This window comes from Branchiostoma floridae, chromosome 11, assembly GCF_000003815.2.
Source record: "Branchiostoma floridae strain S238N-H82 chromosome 11, Bfl_VNyyK, whole genome shotgun sequence".
NCBI classification, from domain to species: domain Eukaryota; kingdom Metazoa; phylum Chordata; class Leptocardii; order Amphioxiformes; family Branchiostomatidae; genus Branchiostoma; species Branchiostoma floridae.
Window position 1 is genome coordinate 20,415,329 of NC_049989.1, and position 17,728 is coordinate 20,433,056.

General features: G+C 41.9%; 2 protein-coding genes across 2 annotated transcripts in view; both read right to left on the reverse strand.

Annotated features, from left to right (window-relative positions):
- Window positions 1–5,886, reverse strand: part of LOC118426392 (NLR family CARD domain-containing protein 4-like) — a 33,442-nt gene extending 27,556 nt beyond the window's left edge. The window contains exon 1 of the mRNA XM_035835756.1: window positions 5,445–5,886. Coding sequence (XP_035691649.1) covers window positions 5,445–5,583 — 139 coding nt within the window. The 5' untranslated portion in view covers window positions 5,584–5,886. The remainder of the gene's footprint in view (window positions 1–5,444) is intronic.
- Window positions 5,887–11,481: 5,595 nt separating this feature from the next.
- On the reverse strand, window positions 11,482–17,654 carry LOC118425362 (NLR family CARD domain-containing protein 4-like). Its single transcript, XM_035834169.1, is given in 7 exon segments — window positions 11,482–11,518; window positions 11,844–11,953; window positions 12,254–15,206; window positions 15,748–15,783; window positions 16,351–16,467; window positions 16,941–17,000; window positions 17,429–17,654. Coding segments are annotated over 6 exon segments (3,459 nt in total). The 3' UTR covers window positions 11,482–11,518; window positions 11,844–11,886.
- Between the last annotated feature and the right edge of the window lie 74 nt (window positions 17,655–17,728).

Consider the following 17,728-nt stretch of genomic DNA (forward strand, 5'->3'; position numbering starts at 1 on the left):
GAGGAAAAAAATTGTTAAGTAAACGTGGATTTTATGCGTCCATATCAACGCAGAGAAAAGCGGGTGGGGGAGGGACGGTTTCATGTACGATATTTACACAAATGAAAATAAATTAATTTTGTAGTTGGACGAGACTTGAGTACATTTTAGCGATATCGTTACTAAAACCTCTTCAAGACTGCTTTGATCATTCCAAAACGGGAGTTATTTCGGCCAACCAACAAACTTGCCGAAAAATTTTCGCGCCATCAAGATTACGTCACATGCAGCTCTGAGAGCCCGCTGTCACGAAAGTAAACATCGTAATGTCCTTTATGATATCCCGTTGCCGTCCGTGAACCATTCCGTTTACAAAAAGACGATGCACGCAGGATCGATATTGATGCCAATTTTAGTTTCTATAGTCTTCGTAAACTTGTGCGAACATGGTATCACACGAGAGGCGGCTGCAGCAAAATTCCTATGGGGAGGGCGAACTATATTGACGTAATCCTTGGGGGGTCCGGGGGCATGCTCCCACGGGAAAATTTTGAAATCTTGACTATCAGAAACGATCTTTCCTAAATTTTGATGGGCAAAATTTGCTGGCAGACTAAGCTAAGTTTCATAGCCTTTCTAGTAGAACTTCACATGGTTTTAGCTTATTATTGAGGGCGACGACGTCCCCAACGTATTTTCACGATTTCTAGTTCCCAAGGCACGAGCCGTCGCAAAGTAGGTCTGGAGAAATGTTGAAATTTGGACCCCCTGAAACACGATTTTCGGCATTTTGAGGGATAAACTTTGCTGGTAGACTGTGCTAAATGTAATGACATTTCTGTCTGATTCTTGATTCCCTTGATGGCAACGAGCGCTGGAGCGTCCTGGGCGCCGGAGGCGCAAGCCATCGCAAGGGACGTCCAGAGAAAAATCGAAATCTTGACCATCTGAAACTTCATTTCCTGCATTTCACACATTTTGCTTGCATTTGTTAAGGCCCCTAAAGCAATTTTTTTCAATAGCCCTCCCCCCGGCTCAAAAATTTTTCGATGGCCCTCCCCCCAGGCCAAAAAAAATTTCAATGGCCCAATCCCCCCGATAAATATCGTCAAGTTCCCTTATTATCTTGGACCTGTAACTAATGTAAGCCTCAAGACACGCGAACGCCTGCCCGGGTAAAATCTGTTAATTTTCTAATCGGTCCAAAACGTGATCCTCTCAGTAAATGTTTACATGTCCGTTTTTTAGACAGGTCCAACAAGTAAAAACGGTTTTGTACTGAAGTCTGTACTGGTACCCACCCCTATTCCTGATCATGACTGCAACATTAAAGATAAAGAGTGGCGTTCAGTGCGTTTCCCATGTGCTTTTTTCAACATAGAACCCCTCCTGACCTGTTCGCTTAAATGAGTCCCGTTGTTACATCTGCTTGGAGATTATCCGGTACAGATGGAAAGGCTACAGGGATCTCTTCGGCCTTCCTGTCTTGTCACTGGTGTTGCATTTTCTCCACCCCCCGGGGACATGCCTGCCCATATGTGATGAAAGTGGCGGGAAACGACTCTGAGATGAAGCTGCATGCAAGTCGCTGGCCGGAATGACGAGGAAATCGTTCTGTTTATACCATAATGGAGTACAGAAGAATTACTACAGCGGCCGGTAGTGGACAGCTGATGAAACAATTCTGACTATGTGAAACTTCCCAAGATCATCTGCCGTCAGACCAAGTGAGGTTTTCATTTCTTTGCTTTTAACGAGGGAGGGGGAGGGGGGCATTTCCATCTTGTACAGTAAGAAACTTGCTATATTTCTATCCTGGGTGTGGTCATTATGCTTACACCGAGTGATACGATATATCATCACATATAACAAGAGTTAGTTCTATATATTGTAGGATCTTGTAGTATTCATAAATTCCTCTGTAGTTAGTGGCAGGCTAGTACACGTACGTGTATGGCGGGAACACATGTCATCCTTGATATTCATCTGGTTGAAATTATAAGGGTTCGATCGGCATTGCTGAAATACATAGAAGTTCTGCTTGTTGCTATTAAGAACACCGACAGGCTAATTTTGTACACAATCTTGAAAGATTTCGTCGGCAACTATAATTTGAACCATGGCAAATGGATCAAAGTTGTATGATACCCCAAGAACATATTTCTGTGCCCTGATGATGATGATGTGCCCTGCTTATAAACTTATCCCTTCACATGTATATGATTACGCAGAACACACTCCTATAATAAAGCCGGCTTCACTCCAAATTTTTTACTATCTTATGCTACCATAGGATCTGCCTGGAGATTTAGTGGATAATGGGACAGGGGTATAAGTATTTCTATCCAGTCAGCGGCTCGGCTACGGCTTGTTTTCGATGTCTTTTTTTAAGTCTATATATCACTCTTCTCTTTTTTTGTCAGTCTGATAGACAAGGTTGATGTGCCTCACTTGTCTACATTCGGACGATTCTATTGAGGACCCTGTCTACCGAAACTACCTCGTTAATTTTGTAGTCTTCCCAAGTGACGTTATATAACTCCTAGGCTTTTGGTCTTCCTGACTGGTCAGTGCGTGATTGTTGTACTCAGAACTAACACAGAACCAAATAATAACACGTCTAGTTTGACAGCAATAATTCAATCCCAGATTTAGGCAAAGAAACAAAATTGAAATGTTTGTACATACTTACGTACGATAAGTTCCTTTACAAGGTTTTTTTAGTCGTTTTTATCGGGCTTTCTATTTTGTCTTTTTTTTTGCTGTGTTAGGTTGGACACAGAAAAAAAATAGAAAGCCCGATAAAAACGACTTAAAAACGTTGAAAAAAAAACAGCCGGAGTCTAACCTCTGCTTGGGGGGTAGCTAGCGCTCACAGGCCCGTTCTTCGAAAGGAAAAAAAAAAACAACAACAACTGCGGTCCGTAGTCTGGCGACACGGCCGCGTGGCGCAAACAGTTCCTTATTATTATTAATCGACTATTTTTCCCTAATGAAAGTAGGTGAACTGTTGTTAATTGTAATTTGACAAAGATTAGACTGGTTCAATCGCGCTTCTTTGGTCCGTCCGGAAAGCGGAGTTTGCGTTACACAGACTAGACAAAGATTAAGTCGTACCACTTCTTCTCTTATGAATGTACATTTCAGCATGTACTAGTACTAGTTCAAGAAGTTCTAGAGCTAGAGAACAAGAAGAACTAGAACAAGAAGAAGTACTGCTGGTTCATATCCACAACACGAGAGATCGGCAAACAGGTCTCCGAGGCGTTCCTGTCAAAATTGATTTATGGTCCTTTATGCCGCCAGTCCGACACATGAACAAGGACGCCGCGTGGGAATGTAGCGAACTTGTTGCACGGAGTTCTCACGCTGCATGAAGGGTACTCGAACTCACACTTTGACCTAGTATTCAGGGATTTTCAGCGGCTTATACTAGGCCCGTGTTTTTGGTCAGGAGGTTGAAACGCGCTGGCTACGAGTTGTGGTTGAAAACGCCAGGCAATACCATGTTGTATGCGCGCGGGGAAGTGCCGTTTGCGAGACAACATTACGAGCTAGCTTCCGTGGATTCGACACAACATTGGTGAAATGGCTGCAGTATGATAAGTTGTGCAATCCTTGCGTAATACACATTGTCTCTCGCGAATTTTTTGGGATAGCATTTTCCATCACGGTTGCAAATTATGGGGTGGCATTTCCCCCTCCGGCTATAATGGTACCTTCATGGTATCAAATGACCTTTGACTCGGTTTGCCGCGAGATGCAGCGGGATGTTTGTGTGACCCACATATGGCGCTGGCGGCCTGCTCGAGTCGTTGGCGCGCGAGTCGCGTAGCTGGCGGCGGCTTGCAGAGCTGGTTTCGTGTTTCACGGCTACGCAAAGAGTCTGTAGTTTACATAGATAAACTACTCGATCTTTGCATGGTATCGCGCAGCGTACAGGCTTGTCGATCTCCGCCTCGATCGTGTTGCACGGCCATGCTCGGATCCGTTTATAGTATATAAACTCGGAGGAGTTTATAGTTTACAATAAACTCCGTGATCCACGCATGTTTACCACGCACAGGCAAATCATCGCTAAGCTTGTTTAAACAACAACAATCTTTATGAACGCAAGCAAGTACAGCGACCTCTGTAAATAATAGGCACATTATTATACTCACAAGAACCGTAGCTACTCCTTTTAGACTTTCGTGGTAGAGACCGCCCGCCCCTCGCTAATTACAAAACACAGCAGGAAGCCACGGTCAATTGGAGACGGCACGTGCCTATATCTGGCAAAGTTTTCTACTGTTGACAGGACGATCCTGTCACTAGCCAAAACCTTTTGGTAAGTACTCCAGCCTCCCCCATTCCCAAACTTTGAAACTTTGAATGTAGGTCATCAACCCCTGGGGGACACTGATCCTCTCACAAGCCATGTGAAAAACTTTACAAAACACCAATATGATGCAATCTTGGCTAGCATTAGAAATTCTTGCTCAGCCAAAAAGAGGTAGGTCTACACTGTACACATGTATAAATGTATGAATGATTAGTCCTGGCACTCCTGCCCATACCTGCTGCCCTTGTGAGGCCAAGGAGTTTCCCTCTCCTTGGTGAGGCTGACTGTTTCCCCAATTTCACAGTGCATTTGTCAGGACCTACTTAGGCATGGTCAGAACCTACTTAGGCAGATGTCAAACCCACATGTACTCCCTGTGAGGCTCAGAGTGTTTTCCCAATTACATGGTACATTTGGGTGGACCTACTCAGATACAGATGGCTAGAAGGCCTGGGATGGCTGACAGCTATGGGCGGGGTAACTTGGTCACGGATAATATGCTATAGTTCCAAGCAGGAGCCAACATAGTTTCAGTGAGCTTTACATGGGAACTAGCTTCTCATGTAGTTCCAACCTGAGATCAAGGTTCGCTTGGGTAACCTTTAAGTTAGTGTCACTGTAAAGTAACTGAAAATCTGGTCAATATCTGAGCTAGTTTCTTGGTCATTTTACTTAGTTTGACAGCTATATCTGTTTACAATTAGTGGACACAGATGGGATAGTAACATGCTCTTACTAGTCTTAGCCTCGTAGCGTAATACCATGCCATTGTTTCTGGCAGCAGACACTGGCCTGACTCCTCATGGCTTCTACAAAATATAATTAGTTTATATTCCTGGCAGAGTACAGCAGGGAGTATCTAGTCTGGTTTGTGGTTATGGCTGGACAGGACTTATTTACTTACTTACTTAAAACATACAAAGACACCATTATATATCAGAGGATAAACCATGTCAGCTTGAACTTTGTTACTTCGTGACCGATCTTTGGAAGTTTGATCTGCATTGCAAGTGCTGCCACACTTTCCAATTGGGATCTAATCCTAACCAGGCCAAGTTAGCCATAGTTAGAAAATATTGCAGGCACATTTAATGTGCATAGGCTATACCAATTTATGACTACATTTTGAACCTCCTCTCACCTTCCTCTCCACAAGGAGTTGGTTTCTTCTTCTTCTGTCTCCTTCTCTTCCCCTTTCTTCTCAGCTGGCTGGTAGAGGGTTGGAGTGTACCTGTCTCAGAGGAAAGATTCAAGTACAGTATTGGTGTCAATAAAATCATAATATCAAGAGGTTTTACACCAGTAAGAAGTCCATTAACTAACTTGCAACATTTTGTCCAAACAATTCCAGTTCATAAATGTGGCCCTTTTTACTCTGATGGAGAGCAACCTCTAATGACAGAGTACTTTTTGTTGTCCGATCTGATGAGTTCGCATCTGTATCTCTTTGTTCCCTTTGCCACCTTCGTATGTTGTTTCGCATGTCCTCTGCACGTAGTTGCACTATGAAAGTATGATACTTGTGGTTAGTAGCAAGAAAACCTTAAAATCCCATTGTTTAATGCAAACTTAAGGAATTTTTGTAAAATATGCTTTTCAGAAGCCCATTGCCATGGCAACACAAAAAATGATAACCTTATACTATTTTTTGTAAATTGTTGCCAACACCATTTTAGGAAAAGCGACCAAGTTTGGTTGTTCTAGCACACGTTGTTTGGCAGTTATACAAGCAATGTTATACTTCTAGTTTTTACATCTACCATTTCTTATGTAAACGCATAATTTTTCCGTCGTGCTGCAATATAGTGCAAATGAAAAGAGAAACTACTCCGTTAGGAATTTGCACCCGTTGTTTTCTGACCAGCATGTTTGGTTTTTGATGTACTAAAAGCAGAGACTGTCAAATATAAATGTTTTAAAATGTATTTTAAAACGTTGTGTGGCGTCTTATTTCCTCTCAAGAACATCAACTTTGTACCATAGATCAACTAATAAGGCCAATGTCTGGGTCATAGTGGCGGGGAAAATCTGTACCGATTCGCCGAACAAATAGTGAATTGTGTGCAAAAATCCCAGCGAAATACGGACAGCAAAAATCCCAGCGAAATACGGACAGGAAAACCCAAACTTTCAATATTTAGGGGGTCGCTGGTTAGCAAAGCCTCAATTTTGAAATTTTGTCAATGGGAGGTGTCAATTTTTTTTTCAAATTGCTAAAAATAGAATCTGAGAAGCATTTATTATAAAATTGGTTGTGGCCTAAAGCAATAAGAAATGAAAATGATATTGTAGTTTTTAGGAAGATATCAATGTAATACATACTAATTGTACGCTTCTTACCAGGGAAGTCCTTCCTTAGACCTTCAACAGACTATGCTATCTTAATGTACTTCTATGAAAGGAATACTTTAAAATCAGACAAAATCAACACAGAGAATACGGTAATGACACTTCTTGCCTTCAACTTTTTCCCTTAGCCCATCCAGACCACTCTGCAGGTTTGCCTCAGACAGAGCCTCCATCAGGACCTCTATGATGGCTCTCTCTCCGTTACGCTTCAGCCATTCCTCCAACAGGTCCATACAGCGAGACTTGTCATCTCGGTTTCTCCCTTCAATGTTGTCGATGTCGGGTTGTTCCAACCCAAGATGGAAGGCCAGGTCCTTCCAGTCTGAACTCACCTTTTCCTTGATGTAATAGAAGAACTTACGGACACCTGTAATGTAACATTAATTCATCATTTGTAAGGCCATGTTGATTTGATTATATGGATGACATCCTCCGGAAACTCCAAAACTGATGCGAGCGAGCGAATAAAAAAAAAGTTTGGCAAAAAAAAAAAGTTGCCTTCAGTATGAAATCAAAGTGGCCAGGAAGGTTGAACATAGGACTAAACACATATGGTATACCAACAGTTAGGTGTAGGGACCAGTACATCATACGGGTACAAAACATTTGTTTTCTTCTTGGACCAATCCGGAAAAAAACAGACCTGAAAAACAACAACAGAGGAACAGGTTTCGCCAATTACAAAATGGACACACTATGTCGGCAGCCATTTGGGGTCTAACCGGGGGGCCAAGAAGACAACAATAGCGAAGTCAAGTAGAATTTATAGTCAATTGCACCAAGTTTTTACAGTCAAAGGTACAGAGACAGTTAGCCTTTAATTTATTACATGGAGATGGGCACAAGATCAGTAACACGGCAGGCGGATTCGAACCCGCAACCTCTCGGTCACGGGGCGAACACGGTCCCACTACGCTAGGCGGTCCCACGTCCCACTTATCCCCTTCAACAACACAGAAGTGCGCTCTTCCACTTACAATGCCACTTACAAAGTGTATAAGAAACAGCATATCTCACCTGCAGTTTCCCCTGTGTGACCAGCCGCACCTTGTCCCTCAGCCATGATGACACACAGATATCAGGTATGTGGTATAACAGCACCTGAAACAGACAGGACTGAGGTGTGTGTCAGGAATGTGGTAACACCACCTGAAACAGACAGGTGTGTGTCAGGTATATGTTAACACCACCTGAAACAGACAGGTGTGTGTCAGGTATACGTATGTGGTAACACCACCTGAAACGGTTACTAGTAGGTATGTGTCAGCTATATGACAACAGCCAAAACAGGCAAATGTATGTCAGTTACAGGGCTGTCTCCAGGAATTATCTCTCCATTCTTAGTTCATAATATTTGGATATATTTTGATTTTTGTTAGGACGGACAAAAATTCCACCCAATCCCCGCCAAACAATCTCAACTTCATGACATTGATTTAAAGTGCTGAAAATGTATTCTCATAACCTTAAAATGACTGAGTTTTAGAAATGAAAATTACTCTCTGCCCAAGAGCTATCTACCACTCAAACATCACAACTAATACTATAGCATGTCAGTAGTACCACAACAAGACGTAGGAGGCTAACAATATAATCATTTAATAAATCAAATCAATCAGGTCTCGAAAAAACGTAATCCACATGTCAAACATCAATTCAATTTACAATTCTTCCAGGCCTTTTCTAGTCATGCTGCCCATTCACAAACATAAATTCTTAGTTATGGGACTAAAGGGTTCAATGGTCCTTTCACACACAGACAGAGAGAGAGAGAGAGACACACACACACACACAAAGACACACAAGACAAACACACATGACATAGGCTAGGCTAGCCTGATTAAATCTCGCTTATAGCAGCCCGCCAAACATCGCGGGGAGGGGCCAGTTAGAGCCCTGGACAGCGGAGTTTGTGTTACACAGACTAAGGCTAGGCAAACGCTAAAAGTCGTCTATTAAAGCCCCCAACGCAACGAGTGTGACGGGACAATAAAAATGGCCGGGCATGACTATGAGGGAACAAAACAACAGATATGAACATGTGATGATAAGGTAAATTGTATTTTCCCAATGAATATTCTTCCTCATTTTACTGTGACCAGGTAATTGCTGTGAACTTTGCACGTATTTACCCAGGGGTGAACTGGACCGTTAGAAATATATTATGATCTAAACGGCAGTTTTGTTTTATATTTCGCGATATTGCCGACAAATCACACATGTCTGCTGGGTCTTGAAACCCTGAACAGTCGACAGACGGGATCTGTACTTACTTCCTTCGTGGTTGTCCCCAGTAAACTTCCAGCAAACTTTTGGATTCGAGTTGCGCGCCTTTTTTACTTCCGCCTAATCACCGCCATCTTGGACTTTGGAAGAGTTTATTTATGTGACTGTAGGGGGTTATCCGATAAATATAGTCATAAAAGAAAACGTATCAAGTGAGGCAAGAACTATCTAAGTCCATTCTTTTATTTGTAGTATATATTTTTTTCACACTAAATTTACAACATACCAAACTGTGCGCTTGGCAATGATTGAAATAATTTCAGATTATTTTTACTCTTGCGAGGTTGAGAAAATGGACCCTTCCGTGAAAACAACCACTCCTGGTGGGCAAGTTTTTGGCGGCGCCTCAGAGGCGGAGCCTATATTGTGTTGAATTCAAGATATGTTAATGAATTCATTGATTCGTTTAACGATTAGTTTCTGGTAACATCTCACGAAAATGTTGCTTGCACAGAAACTACTGTAGTATTGGATTCAAGTTGATATTCATATGATAAGTTGATAATGTTGTTATAAAATTCCACCTAATCGGCGCCATCTTGGACTTTGGAACTGCTTTGATATGTAACAATAGGGTGTTATCGTACATAGCTTTAAAAGAAAGCAATTCCCTAGATTATTTGTGGGTAACACCACATGATCATGGTGTCTGCACAAAAGGACTACTGTGTAGTAATGGACTCAATGTGAAAATATTCCCCGTGCAGTTAACACCTCTGTGTGTGTCGTAAAAGGCTCAACAGTGGGAGGAGACTTTATAGCTATGTATACAGCCCAACTGTGACAATTAATCTGGATATAAAATCAACAAATTCATCACAATAGATTTTAGGAATGATGAGAACTTGTGTATATTCCATAGAGTAATATTTGGAAGCATCTTGAGAAGCTCTGTACATTTTAAACTTTCATTCAGTGACTCCTGTGAGCAAAAGTGCCTTTTGGAGCAGCCATTCATAATGTTTAAGCTTGTTTCTTGGTTTCCTTCATGCAATGAAGTTTAAACATTTACAACAAAAGGGACCATTTCAGTTTGTTTTCCTGTTTAAAACCATTTTACAATGAACATTATATATTTTCGTATGACTTTTTTGTTACATGTTTAAGAATAATTAACATTCATCCCTCTCAACATCAGGGGAATGGGTTTTCTGCGCGTGAAGAATTTGCGCGTGCGCATGAAAAATCTGCGCGTGAAAAAACAAAGTTCCTGAAATATGTCAGAAAATGTGCAGCAAGGAATTCTAAGGCATAAAAATGTGAACCTATGATATAATTTCCCATCTGTTACCTAAATTTTTGGTTTGAAAAAAAACTGATTTTTAGATCCCTTGGGAATAGGTTAATTTGCATATTTTGAAAATTTCAAAATCAAGTAAATTGGACAGAAATACATGGAAAGATTACACATATGATGTTTTATATTGTATAATATAACAATCTGAGGCTTTTCTAAATTCTAGAAGCTAAATTTCATCTTTCTTGAAGCAGATTGTTTCACGCGCAAATTTCAAACTTTTTGGCGCGTAAAAACTTAACATTGAAAAATCACTTGAAAAGCACTCAGATTGAGATTTTGTACTCTAGAATGCAGCAATATGATACTTGATTCCATTTTGCGCCATCTTGTTTGAGCTTTTAAGTATAAAACTGCAAAAACTTTTTGAATCCCTTGGGAATCAGCTAATTTGCATATTTTCACGCGCAACTTTTTCACGCGCACAAAACCCCATCCTACCATCAGATACAACACAGAAATCTGGGCATCTCTTGGCACCATTTATTCAACACATCACAGATTATTTCAGATTGGAACAAAATATCTGACAACAGAAATAAAGTGGGTTCTCTCTGTGATAATTCCCCGTGACAAACACTTATCATTATCTACTACTAGTACTAGAATAAGTAAAGGTTTGTACAATTTTGGGCCTGTCATAATCATATACGCAGCACTAAACAAGCTGATTACCACCAAACTGCATGTATGTAGCTGATCATTCCGATTAACAAGAATAAACATGTTGGAGATATCTAATAAAAAAATAATATTAAAAAATACATTATGTCCACTTGTTTCCTTCAAGAAGTTACAAAATTCTGTAAAGATACAATCAAATGGGAATGTTCTCAAGTGAATCTAGGTTCATTCATTGAATTACAACTTATAGAGTCTTTCTTTTGACTAAAATTCTTCCTCAAATAAAATGTCATTTACATTCCACTTCTAAGGGCATCTGACCTAATTCTTTGACCATCTTTGATCAATGACCTCTAAACTTTGCCTGACCTCCCTATACTTCTCCCTGAAGTGGTTTTCTAACTGCAAGGTTTCTGGTAGAACTGCCCGGCTGTCAGCAGGTCGATGTCCAGTTTCTCCCTGTCCACGTAGGCCGTCCCCCACACCTTACACCTGCTGGTGCACTTACACAGGGGGTCCAGACTGGAGGGCACCTGTCGGGACAGCCACACCTGTAACAAACACACCTGTTAGTACACCTGTGGTCCCCACACTTTACACCTGCTGGTGTACTTACACAGGGGGTCCAGACTGGAGGGCACCTGTCGGGACAGCCACACCTGTAACAAACACACCTGTTAGTACACCTGTGGTCCCCAGACTTTACACCTGCTGGTGCACTTACACAGGGGGTCCAGACTGGAGGGCACCTGTCTGTAGCTGGAGAAATACAGTAGTGGAAATTTTCAGTGAAGAAGCTTATTTCTATCACATATAATCATTCTTTGGTGCTAAAGAAAATGTTGGACTCATGCTTTAGAAATAATAAAAGAACTTTATGTTGTATTAATCTTCTCATAAATGGAAACAAAAGCACTTCTATTTCAATGTTCCCCATATGTTGGCAACACTCTTTCCCGATCTTGACAAATACAGAATGCTGACCTCAGCTGAGACAATGCGCAGAACAGGTCGGCATGTTGGCAACTCAGTCCAGCAGCAGCAGACAGCTGGCTGTGGTGTCCGCTCCCTCAGGAACTAGATCCTTACAGTAACTGTGTATGAGAAAAAAGGAAACCTAGGCACATGTACAGCAAATGTTAATTCACACATAACTAAAAATTCTGGTATTATCAAAATTCTGGTATTACTAAATACTTTGAGTCCCTATATACATGTAAGAACCCTGAAGTACAGTATGCCTTTAGGATAACGAATTTGTAACACTTAGAATTTTATCAAACATCACTGGACATTAGAGTCCCTTTAGGCTACCCTCAATTACATTACAGTATGCCTATCACTGGCAGTTGCTTGTGACCAAGCATTAGAATAGGATAACCAGAATAGCTCACTGCAGACTCGTCAGTGTTGTGTGTTCCTCAGCAGCCTGCACCACAGCCTGGAACCCTGCAGGCTCCATGGAGATGTACCCCAAATACAGCTGCTTCAAGGCCAGGAGTTTTGGCAGAGCCTCGGCCAGAGCCATGGCAGCGGTGTCAGGCAGGTGTGTAGGTGTGTCCGGGCAACGACACATGTCCAGAAAGGTCAATGCTGGCAGTGCACTGAGGAGCTGTGCGACCCTCCCCAGTCCAGCTCCTGTTACCCTCCTATTGAGCCCGATATGCAGCTCCCGTAGTGTGGTATTACAGTGAGAGGCTATGGCCAGACTCTTGTCACCAGGTGGGTTTAGTTCCGTGTCCAAACTGCTGGGCTGGCAGAGTGTTTGCACCAGTAAGATAATCCCTGTGTCCCCTATGTTATTGCATCTCACATCCAACACCTGTAATTGCACCAGGTAAGGCAGAGCTTTGATCAGGGATGATATTCCACTGTCACTGATACCGGTCCCAGTGAGATCCAACACCTTCATGACTGTGAGGTGGTGGAGGATAGCAGCCAGGCATTCAAGCCCGAAGTCTCCTATGGCATTATAACTAATGTCCAGTTTGATCAGCTTGGTTAGCTGACGCAGTGCAGGGACCAGTGTGCGCATGCCTGTGGGGCTGATACCGATGCTACACAGGCACAACACCTGCATGGCTGTGAAGATGGGGAGGATGGTGGTGAGAGATTTTCGCCCAGTGTCACCGATCTCATTATAACTTATATCCAGTTCTTTCAGCTCCACTAGGTGGCGCATGTAGGGAGCCAGGGACGTCATACCCACAGCTGTCATGTTGACTCCCCAAAGACGGAGTACTGTCAGGTGTGGAACATTGGACAGCCCAACCTGCAGGACTTCCATCCCAGCATCACGAAGGTCATCATTCGCAGTAAGATCCAGCTCCTCTAACAGTGACATGTGGCTGAACCCCTGCACAAGTGGCTGGAGCGATGATGGTGTTAGGTCTGTTTGTGCCAGACCCAATACCTTCAAACCAGGAACATTCTTCAGAACTGAAACCAGCCTGGTTGTCTTATCAGGTGAGTTAAACTCATTGCACAGATAGTACTTTCAAATTGATAGTTTCAGATCTAATTCAAGTCCAGGAAGTTGAGTTGTAAAACACTGCTGTAGGTACTGAATTGTGTCTCTGTTGCCATTGCTTCTGGTATAAGCCTTAAGTATGAGCCTGTCTGGCATCTTTGCTGAATGAAGATTTTGTATGTAATACTTCAGAGCTGTGGCTTCTCTACTGTTAATGGAGCTGTCCAGGATGACAATAGGCAGGGCCTGACTGATGCCCTGAAGCACTTCCGGTTCTCTTCTCTCACTAAGGATGGTCAGGCACAAGGATGCAAACTTTCTGTAGGATGGGCAGGAATTTTCCATGTCTTGATCCATGGGAACATTTGAACATTGAAAATGATCTGGTCGTATGTGTGTGAACTCTGTGCTGCTGAGCTTGCTCAGTTCCTCCATCACAGCTTGTGCTGCACGTGAGTCGCAGCCACATGTGAACTGAAGCAGGTTACTGAGTTCCAGTGCCTTGGCTATGGAGGTGAGCTGCAACAGCTCTACAATGTCTTGGTTCACCAGAGCATGAGCAACATATCGTCCAGCCAGGAACTCTTGCATGGTCTTGTGTGGAAAATGCAACTGTTTCCTAGGATTTACTTTAGAGGAAGATAACCCAAGGGAGACCACACCCAGCTTTAGAAATGATTCCCAATTCAACTTTTTCTTCTCTACTTCTTTAAAATCAAGCAGGGTCTCATTCCTCAGCAGTGCCTCTAGCGCAAGCTTGCCGAACTGCAGTAGTGACTCAGCAACCTCTGTAGGCAATTCTTCTATTGACATGTCCACTCCTTCCCGCTTACAGAATCTTCTACTAGTAACCAGACATGTCAGCAGGTTGTCGTACAGCCCCGTCATTGTTCCTGTAGACACCTTCTTTTGGTCCTCTTCCCACAACACACAGAGGAACATCAGGAACATTGGGATCTGGATTAGATTATTTAGAAGATTCTCCTCATCATCATCCTCCAGGACCTCCTCCTCTTCCTGACTGCCAAAAGATGATTCATAACTATGTCCATAATTGTCATCGTAGTCATCATCATCATCATCATCACTAGTGAAGTACTGCTTGATGAAATCCTCTGCCAGCTTAGGATTTTTGGTGCTTGAGAAATATTTCCTCACATATTTTACTATATGTTCAGGTGAGAAGCCAATGACATGTATGCAACAGTCTGGCCGGGTGTGCTGCTGCACTCCTGCTGTGGGTCGGGAGGTGATCACAATTGTGCTGTTGGGGTAAAACTTGCCTGACAGCAGTTTGGGAATGGCCTGCCCAGCTGCACTGGCCTCAGGTCGCAGCTCATCATACCCATCTAGGAGGAAGAGCACACGACACTCGTTCTTCTGTAGAATTTTTCTGATGGATTGTACATCAATACCTTCAGCTGTTTCAGGAACACACTGGTCCCACACCATCTCCTCTATGGTCTCCCCCTCTTTCACCTCCCGAAGTCGGATCAACAAGACCAAGTCATGTTGTTTGCCCAGCTCTGTTTTCTTTGAGATGGCATCTAGGGCTTCTTTGGACAGAAATGTTGTCTTTCCCCCTCCGGCTTCACCTTCAATCAGAATGCACCTTGGTGCTGTGCTCAGTCCTGTGACATCTGGGTTGAACAAGTCATCTAATGACTTCAGTTCTTTCCTTTGCTCTTCTTGCACTGATGGGGACCAGGGATGTTCTTTAGGCCTGTGCCTTTTGAGCTGTTTTTCACTTGTTGGTACCAACTCTAACTGGGTGAAGACATCACTGAGGGTAAGCGTGAAGTTGTCATTCCAGATCAGAGGCTTAAAGTGAGACAAATTCAACTCATAGTACTTCTTCACAGACTTGCTTAACACATCTGAAATAGAAGAGTGTCAAAGGACACTGTTGTAAGATTTTAATGTCCAAGGTAGTGAGGACATAACTCAGGCAAAGTGCAAAGACATCACATACTGTAGATGCAGTTAATTTTGTGGGGATTTAATTTTGCAGTAGCGGGAAAAAGGATTTTTCGAGGTGGTTTTAATTTCACTGTAGCCTGTGCACTGTAGTCTCTTACTGCCATTGAAAAATGTTTGCAGTGGTTTTAAGTTCGCGGTGAAGCGGCCACCGCGAAAACCGCGAACATTAAACAACTGCGGAGTTTGTGCATTTACAGTATACATTTTATATATTATATAGACAGAGGATAAACTTTGTCAGCTTGAACTCTGATACTTGCAGTAGTTTTTGCCATCCTTTTCAGTAAATGTTATTCTGCCCAATTTTCTGCTACGGCACATAAACCATTCATTGAAAGTTTAACAGTAATTGTTACAGGATCTTCAAACTTATATGAGATGTCCCATAGCTATAATTTCTAATATGAATTTAATATCATAGTTCTGTCAGAATCATACCTGTCAGTGAAGAAGACTCAGTTCCTGTAGCTCCAACTGGAAGAGAACAGAGGAAGGACTCATGTTATGTTTTTCAGAACATTAGTAAGCAATATTTTACAACAGGTTCAGTGATTTAAATTGACTTTCTAACTTTTACGGGGGAATTAAACAGAGCAGAAGATCTAGATTCTATCAAAAGTTTTTAACCCTCTTTTACAGCATTTTGATACTTCATTATTCTTCTGCCAGGAATTAAGGGCTCGGTAGTCTGATCGATTGTTTATGGCGTTTAGTATTAATCTTAATCTGCTGTCTTTATTGTATTTTTATGTCGGGGCGAGGGCCAGTAAAGGTGTCACCACCTGTTCCCCCGCCCCTTCCACTTGTGTGGTGAATTTTAATAAACAAATAAACAAAAAGACTACCGGTATTCTTTAATCCTGCAAGCCTTCAAAAATATAACATAAAATAACTCATCACTCACTCTCTCCCTGCCTCCGCATGCTCCGGGAAGGAGCATAAAATATGAAAGAATAAAAAGGTACATCGTGTCATCTTAGTGACTTTTAAGTACTGTATAAGAACTGTATAGAACTATATACCATATACGTCATCTCTCACCTCCCACTGATGATGCTTCCTCTAGATCTCTAGAAGGAGCTGGTTTCTTCTTCACAGGAGACTCTTCTCCATCCTCTCGCCTCCTCTTCTGCTGGCTGGTACAGGGTTGGGATGAAGCTGTGTCAGAGAGATGTGTAATTTATTCATTTTACATAATGTGAGACTTATTTTTGTGTTATTATTGTGAAACAGGTAAGGCTGGCTGTGCCAACGAGAACAAAAGAACAATATTAAGCAAATTATCTAATTTTGGAAAATAACAATTAACATACCGCCAATACTGATTTTCACATCAACATCAACATCTTTCTAGTAACTCCATAGATTAGGCCCTAAGTCTTCTTACAAGTTACATGAATGTTTTATTTCCATCTTTGTGTGTTTTGGGCAATACTTACTTAATAAGTTTTCATTGTTTTGTCACTGTCAATGTCCTATACATAGGTATGTTTATAAAATGTATCACTCTAGATACCCTCTACTACAACTACAAGTACTTACTAGTAGTCATGTAATCACAATGGTGTATCAGATATACAGCAGTAATGTTTTTCTATAGTATGAATGATGCATAAAACAAGAATTTCTACCTTCCTCACTTGTTTCTTTGGCAGGGACGATGGGTTGACTGCTACAAGATGCTGCAGACACTGAATTTCAAAAAAAAAGTATGATTGCATTAATCTAATGATAAAGACAGCATGTCCAAGCTTTCAATGTCATCATCACAATGTACTGTCCATATTTTCATGTCTAAAATACTATATAGCTAGTAACTAATGTGGCTGGGTTATGTGCCAAAAACATTTAAGACACATATCATAAACTGGACTGCCAACTCGACCAACATCATGGTAAGGACATGTGCTTCCAGAAGTTAATTAAGATATTTATTTACATTACTCCATTACCATATAGCATGACAGCATTATGCCTACAGTAAGTGCTTTCACTACAGCATGATTCATACCGGGTGCCTGTAAGTCCTACATTATGACTGTTGCAGAATTTTACCATACCTTTCTTTTCATCCTCAGCAATCTTCTCTGCCTTGTGAGCATAATGATTCCATAATCACGTCTGCTGATTTTTCTTAACAGGTCCACCAGAAGGGTGAGATCTCCCGGCTTTAACTTCTGTTCTTTCTCCAGTTGGATACAGATTTCGTGAGCATTGGCGTGTTGGACAATTCCCGCTGGTAAGATGTTTGCACCACTGACGTAGTTACGGAGATCTGTTAGTTCTCGATCTACAAGGTTCTGGGATATCTCCAGGTACAGATCCTGGCGAGGATTGGTCACCATTTCAAGAACTTTGGAGTCAACATCAACTAGCCAGGTGTGTGTCAGGTATGTGGTAACAGCACCTGAAACAGACA